This window comes from Grammomys surdaster, unplaced genomic scaffold, assembly GCF_004785775.1.
Source record: "Grammomys surdaster isolate TR1022 unplaced genomic scaffold, NIH_TR_1.0 277, whole genome shotgun sequence".
In the NCBI taxonomy this organism is placed as follows: Eukaryota; Metazoa; Chordata; class Mammalia; order Rodentia; family Muridae; genus Grammomys; species Grammomys surdaster.
The window spans coordinates 208,715-215,858 of NW_021604718.1; the positions used below are offsets into that span (position 1 = coordinate 208,715).

General features: G+C 50.8%; 1 protein-coding gene across 1 annotated transcript; it reads right to left on the minus strand.

Moving 5' to 3' along the window:
- Positions 1–4,387: 4,387 nt before the first annotated feature.
- Clpsl2 (colipase like 2) lies at positions 4,388–7,144 on the minus strand. Its single transcript, XM_028777013.1, has 3 exons — positions 7,034–7,144; positions 6,075–6,197; positions 4,388–4,593 (listed from the first exon to the last, which is right to left on the minus strand). The coding sequence occupies exons 1-3, from the start codon at positions 7,121–7,123 to the stop codon at positions 4,498–4,500; spliced, it is 309 nt and encodes a 102-aa protein (XP_028632846.1). The 5' UTR covers positions 7,124–7,144; the 3' UTR covers positions 4,388–4,497.

The following is a 7,144-nucleotide window of genomic DNA, read 5'->3' on the forward strand; positions in this document are numbered from 1 at the left end:
TAATTGCTTGAGGCCTGGAGAGGGAGTGGCCTCAGGGAAGGGAATGAAGTAGATTAGGGCAAGGGCTTCATCTCTCTCTGAAGTCACAGGGAAGCCAATGTAGGAGCAGGAGTGGGGGGTAGGGCAGACTTTCAGGGCAACAGCTGCTTTGGGATCACCCACGTTTCTGTCCGTACCCCTGTACAATGAACTCAAGTTCTGACGGGTTGGGGAGGAGGGTTGTGGAAAGGAGCTTTGGTTTCTTTTCAGGACCTTATTGGGTGGGGAGAGGTGTTTAGTTCCTTCCGATCCAGTCTTGCTACAATGTAGAAAGTCCTTGCTACAAAGTAGAAAGTCGGGGCTGGAGAGATGGCTCAGCAGTTAAGAGCACTGACTGCTCTTCCACAGGTCCTGAGTTCAATTCCCAGCAACCACATGGTGACTCATGACCATCTCTAATGGGATCTGATGCCCTCTTCTGGTGTATCTAAAGACAGCAACAGTGTACTCATACATAAAATAAATAAATAATTCCTTAAAACAAAAAACAACAACAACAAAAAAACAAAGTAGAAAGTCCTTGTTCTGAGAACAATGGAGATCGAACACTGTTTCAATGCCTGAGGAAACCTCAGCTCCAATAGGATCTGATTTAAACTCCAGCCTCTTCTACTATGGCTGTCTGATCTCCCGCACTGAGGCAGGAGAATCAAGAGTTCAGCCCCAGCCTCCTGAGTGTCGGGATTATAGGGGTACACCACCATGCCCAGAAAAGGTGGGTTTTTGCTTGTGAAGTGTCTGCTGAGTTCAAGGCTGTTTTCTGTGTGGTGCCTTGAAAAAAATCCAAGCCTCTCATAGTTCCCAGGGTCACCACAAGGGGAGAGAATTACAGAATTAAATGCTTTCTAGCTGCCCACAGATGGCAAAGACAGCCTCGCCGCCCCGCACCCCCACTTGAGGCTGACGATGCTATGTGCAGACGCTATGAAAGTTTCATAGATTCCAGAATGGAGCATTCAGTGGGAGACAGGAGACAATGACAGGTCACTCTGTAGTGGCTGGAAGATCCAGGGTGAGCATCCCCTAGAACCACTTTTAATATGTATGGTCTGAACTTTTTAGTGGGCTGTGCGGTTTATTTCTCTCCCACATGTGGGGCCAGTGGGAAGGGGTAGGTTTGAAGGCATTGGACAAACACCTGGGCTGGGATTCCTCTCTTGTACCACGATTACTCTTTTTTTTTTTCCTGCTCTGTCTAAAAACTATATATCACTTCTTTTGGCCAGGCAGAAACACCCCAAGGAAGGGGGCTTTGGTGGATTCGAGGTGTTCTCTCTGCTCCCTTGGACAAAGGGGATGATGGGAAAAAGGCTAACTGAGTAATGACATCATTTTAGGAAAGGGGTTTCTCTAGCCTAGGCTCTCCTGGAACTTGAAGCAATCCTCTTGCCTCAGCCTCCCGAGTGCTAGGATTATAGGCATGAGCCACCACATCTGGTTTACTGCACAACACCAACACTGCCAGGTGAGTAACACTGACATTTAAATGTCCTTGTTGTAGGAAATTTTAATCCCAGGAGCTGATGAGATGGCCCAGCGGTTAAGAGCACTGACTGCTCTTCTGAAGGTCATGAGTTCAAATCCCAGCAACCACATGGTGGCTCACAACCATCTCACAATGAGATCTGATGCCCTCTTCTGGGGTGTCTGAAGACAGCTACACATTGTACTTACATATATCAAATAAATTGCTGGGTGGTGGTGTCGCACGCCTTTAATCGCAGAACTCGGGAGGCAAAGGCAGGCTGATTTCTGAGTTCGAGGCCAGCCTGGTCTACAGAGTGAGTTCCAGGACAGCCAGGGCTACACAGAGAAACCCTGTCTTGAAAAAAAAAAAACCCAACAACAAATAAATTAAAACCTTGGGCTGGAGCGAGTGGGGCCAGAGCAAGAGGGAGAAGGGAAGGAGGGAAAAGAAAAAAGGAAAAAAAAAGAAAATTTTAATCTCAATCTGGGGTTTCTACCCTGCCTTTGACCATTTAATTCCTGGACAAAAAACACACACCACCTTTATATTTACAATAAGTCTTAATCAGCACAGGAGCTGGGCAGATACCTACCTTCTATGCTGCTAGAATCTTCTTTCCTATCGATAACCCTGAGTTATTACTTTACTATCTTTCATCTGGGCCACTCTTAACTCCAATTGGCCAGCCCTCAGGGCCATGCTTTCGTTTTTTTTCTTTTCTTTTCTTTCTTTTTTTTGTTTTTTTGTTTTTTGTTTTTTGTTTTTCGAGACAGGGTTTCTCTGTGTAGCCCTGGCTGTCCTGGAACTCACTCTGTAGACCAGGCTGGCCTCGAACTCAGAAATCCGCCTGCCTCTGCCTCCCAAGTGCTGGGATTAAAGATGTGCACCTCCACTGCCTGGCTAGGGCCATGTTTTCTTGACTACTAACCCATGGCGTCTTCCTCTTCCTCCTCCCTTCTTCTCTCCCTCACGGTTCTCCTCCAACCCTCTAGCCCAGGAACCCCAAAACCCCCCAATCTCTCTTCTGCCCAGCTATTGAATGTTGGCATCTTTATCCACCAATCAGAAATAACTTGGGGACAAAGTCACATAGTGTTACTTGGGGGTGTGACTCAGTGGGTAGAGTGTTTGCCTGGCACACAGGAAGCCCTGGGTTCTAACTCCAGCATTGCATAAACTGGGCATGGCGTTGCAGGCCTTCGGTGCCAGCACTCAGGAGTATGGGAGCAAGAGGTGCCGAGCCAGGGTGCAAGCTAACCCAGGACAGTAAGGACAAGATGGAGCAGGCGGGGCAGAGCCGCTGTGGATATGGAAACACCTGGAAGCCGCAGGTCCAGCCTGCTTCCACCCTCCTCTGCTGAACCCAGGCTGTCCCAGCTGGCAGCTTCCAGTCAGTGATTGGTTTAGGTAATTATCAGTCTTCCGAAGCTGGGGAGATGGCTCAGTCATTGAAACGCTTGCTTTGGAAACATGAGAACCCCCAAACTACATTAAAAAAAAAAAAAAAAAGCTGGGTGTAGCGGTGCATGCTTGTAATGCCAGCACGGCAGAAGTAAAGATCTGGAGGTCCCTGGGCTCGTTAGCCAGCCAACCGGCTTCCAGAAGGATAGGGAGAGACACATACCCCTCCTTCAAACAAAAAGGTAAGAAATTCCAGATAAACTTTAATCTGCGGTTGACAAAGGCAGCACCCAAGCCAGCCATGACTCAGTTCTGGGATATCTGGTGCCCTCTTCTGGCCTTTGCGAGTATTGCATGCACATCGTGTCTAGACGTACATGCAGGTGAAACAGCCACACACACAACATAAAAAGAAACCTTTTAAAGATTATTTTCAAAATTCACTGTTATTGGGTGAACTCTTGCCGTGGCTAGGCTACCAGGAAGGAATTCATCCTGGGACCCGGGGCTGGCTGGGGCCTGAGCTGGGACCAGCCTTGACTCTAAAATTCCATTATCTAACCACAAACAAGTTGCCCACATCACTTAAACCAGTCGGGTCGGGTTGGGATTTTCAGATGTTCTTGAAGCAAGGAAGTCTATGGTGACACCCAAGGGTTCAGACCTGGGGCACAGCCTGTTGATCTGAGCCTCAGTTTCTCTGTCTGTACAGTGGAGCTGGCAGAACCTAACAGTGGAGGCATCAAGACCACTGCTCCTTGCCATTCCACGCATCAAACACTTGCATTTTTGGATGGTGTGTGTGTGTGTGTGTGTGTGTGTGTGTGTGTGTGTGTACATGCCCACGCAGCCCCCACTCCAGCGGTCACACGGGCACAGTACCTGTAGAAGCCAGAAGAGGGCAGCAGAGTCACTGACGTTGGAGTTATTGGTCCTTGTGAGCCATGCAATGGGGGTGTTGGGAACTGAACTCTCCCGGGGGCCCCTGGAGTCACAGGAAGCACTCTTAACTACTCAGCCATCTCTCTAGCCTCACATTCTTGCGTTAAATGTTTAAATATTACTTTGCGTGTGACACACGCATGCTGTGCTGCGCGCGCGGATGTCAGAGGAGAACTTTTAGGGTTCCATCTCTCCTACCGTGTGACACCCGGGGACTGAGCTCGGGTCCTTAGGCTTGGCAGCAAGTCTGAGTCGTCGTGTTAGCCCACGTTAGCATCTATACATCCGTACGCAATTTGAGCACACTCCCAGTGACCTCTGCCCTTCCGTCCCCCCACCCAAATATTCCCCCTCTATCTCCTCACCACAGACCTCCCAGCCTCATCCTCAGCCCCGCCCCGTCCCAGGAAAGTCTCCATCCCTCCATCCCATCCCTATTCTCACCAAGGCTTTAGGCAAAAACAAGCCCTGGAGAGTCTCTTCGTGCCTCAGTGTCCCCTTTTGCCTTTCCCACAAAGGACAGACAGATACCAGAGCCAGGAAACGACTTTAATGCCCAGGAGTCGATGTGGGGGTGGGGGTGGGGTGGCACCCGGGGAGGGAGGGTGCAGCGGCTGTGGACATGAACAGCCTGCGAGGGTCATCCTCTATATCATTTGACACCGGCGGGCACACGTGGGGTCTTTGGAATGACAGCTTAAGCCAGTTCGACAGGGACACATGATGTTCAGACTCCCTTTGGTCTGTGGGAGAGGAAGGGTGTGAACTGAGGGGATTATATATGTCTCCACACACATTACATTGCCTGGAACTAGGGTTACACATGGTCGTGAGCTATCATGCGGGTGCTGGGAATGGAACCCCTATCCTGGCAAGAACAAGTGCTCTTCACTGATAAGCCACCTCTCCCTCCCTGGCTGGACCCTCCCCACTACTGGATTTTGTTAACATAACCTACAGTCACCCCGGAAGAGAGAACCTTAGTTAAGGTATTGCCTCCCTTCGATTGGCTCATGGCTGGGTCTGTGAGAGATTCTCTTGATGATTGGCAGGGCAGGGCCAAGCCCACTGTGGGCGGTACCATGCCTAGGCAGGTGAGCCTGGTAGTGAGCCACCGAGCAGTGTTTCTTCCTGGTCTCTAATTCAGTTCCCGTGTGAAGTCCCTTGATGAGGGACTGTGACCTGGAAGTGTAAGCAGTAACACACTTTCTCCTCCCTGAGTTGTTTTCCTTTTGGTCTTGGTGTTTATCACAGCAACAGAAAGCAAAGTAGATGAGTTCTCATCTCTGCCTTCTAGCGAGGGAGATACAATGCACCAAGTGACCTCTAGTAAAGAAATTCTTGCTGGGCGGTGGTGGCACACACCTTTAATCCCAGCACTTGGGAGGCAGAGGCAGGTGGATTTCTAAGTTCGAGGCCAGCCTGGTCTACAGAGTGAGTTCCAGGACAGCCAGGGCTACACAGAGAAACCCTGTCTCAAAAAGAAAAAAAAATCAAACAAAAACAAACAAAACAAACAAGAAATTCTCCAGGCCACAGTGGGGCCCTGGTTGGTTCCTTTAAGCTCTGGCAGTATACCGGGGCAGGATATGGAGGCTGGGTCCGTCCTTCGTAGGAGACTTTGGGCTCAGGGCCATGGAATAGGAAGAAGACCTCTGTGCCTCTGCATCTTCCAGTTAACCACAGCCTGCTTGAATGAGCCCTGTGAACTTTTCCCAGCCACTTTATGAGAGAGACACATAGTCCCACTTATTAAGGTCAGAGCAGGCCTAAAGACAGGAGCTGGGGCAGCCATGATCTAAGCCTGGATCCCCGCGAAGCTGAGGTCCTAGCTAGCCTTGCAGCCCTCCCAGGTATCCAGGTCACGGGCACTAGGTCAGGGTAGGTGTATCTCCCATCCTTCTCAGCTCAGAGAGGTTAAGGAAAAGATTCTCTTTTAGCAAGCATCTGGTGTGCAGCAAGCACCTACTAAGTAGTCACGGGGCGGGGCTTCATAGGGGGCAGGGAATGTGACTCAATGAATCTTTGCAAGTTGCCCTTCCTTGAGGCAGCCCAGGATGTCGGAATGCTACTTAGAAGGGATATTGCAGAATGAATACTAATTGGGGTAGTTGGATCAGGGCGCCCCAAGAGGCGGGGGTAGGGAGTGGGGGAGCAGAGGCATCTGTTTCTGTCTTTTTTATAGCTTCCCCCACTCTCTCCCCACTTGTCAGTGGTTTCTCACCTGTGGCAAGCACGCCATGCCTACACGGGACTTGGAGGTGCAGAAGGCCCCCCCTCTTTCCAGGTCTATGAGGCAACAGTCACTAAAGCACTGGGTGTGGTGGACACAGTTCTCTCCGTTGCCCTGTAGAAATAGCCCCTTGGTCACCAGCTCTTGTCGACTGAAGGATGACAGAGGTCCTGGCATTGCCCAAGAACCCGTGAGTCCAGGAGGGAAAGCCATAAGATTGTCACTGCGGACCCCTGCCCAGGAAGCCGGAGTTGATGGGGCAAAAAAAAGAGCCAGGAGCTGGGCATCCTGCCTGCTCACCTCCATGGCTCCCAGACCACAAATCTAATAGCTAGCGGACACGGAGGGGGGAGCAAGATGGCTCAGCCAGCAAGGGTGCTTGCTGTGCAAGCTGGGAGACCTGAGTTCAATCCTCCCCCTCCCCGGGAATGAGTAAAGATGTGAGGAGGAGAAAACAGACTCTATTGAGATGTTCCTGACCACACACACACACACACACACACACACACACACACAGAGAGAGAGAGAGAGAGAGAGAGAGAGAGAGAGAGAGAGAGAGAGAGAGAGAGAAGTTGGAGGAAGGAGGGAGGGAAGGAACTTTTAGAATTAAAAAAAATAAAATAGAGGGGAGAAAAGGGAGAAGAAGACTTTGCATCTAGAAGGGTCCCCAGGTCTTGGAGAAGAGCAGGGGAAACCCCAGAATCAGCAGGTTAGAGAGGGCTTGGGATAGTGGGAGAGGGGTGGTGAGCCTGGGGCTGAGAACACAGATAAGGGCTGGGCCAGGGGCAGTGTCTCCAGTCCTGGAAAGGCAAATGAAACCTGCCCAGGACTGTTAGGTATACCTTCTCCAGATGAGGTCTCCACCCCCCACCCCTACTCCAGATGGGGCCTGGATCCTACACGCCTCGGCCCCCACTTCCGTCACAGGGCAAGTCAAGGGCAGTGCTTACCTTTTTAAGAACGGAGGTTTTACTGTGTCTGTGTGGCAGGGTCCCAGCAACCAACGCCAGCACGGTGACCAAGGCCTGGGTGAAGGCCATGACGGCCTGGGCGGCCACAAG

What these genes read in the sequence shown, in the direction of transcription:
- Clpsl2 (XM_028777013.1), bottom strand. Translation starts at nt 7,123, where the DNA reads ATGGCCTTCACCCAGGCCTTGGTCACCGTGCTGGCGTTGGTTGCTGGG. An exon ending in AAACCTCCGTTCTTAAAAAG is followed by an intron (nt 6,198 to 7,033) that starts GTAAGCACTGCC and finishes CTATTTCTACAG; the next exon opens with GGCAACGGAGAGAACTGTGT. An exon ending in GCATGGCGTGCTTGCCACAG is followed by an intron (nt 4,594 to 6,074) that starts GTGAGAAACCAC and finishes CCTCTCCCACAG; the next exon opens with ACCAAAGGGAGTCTGAACAT.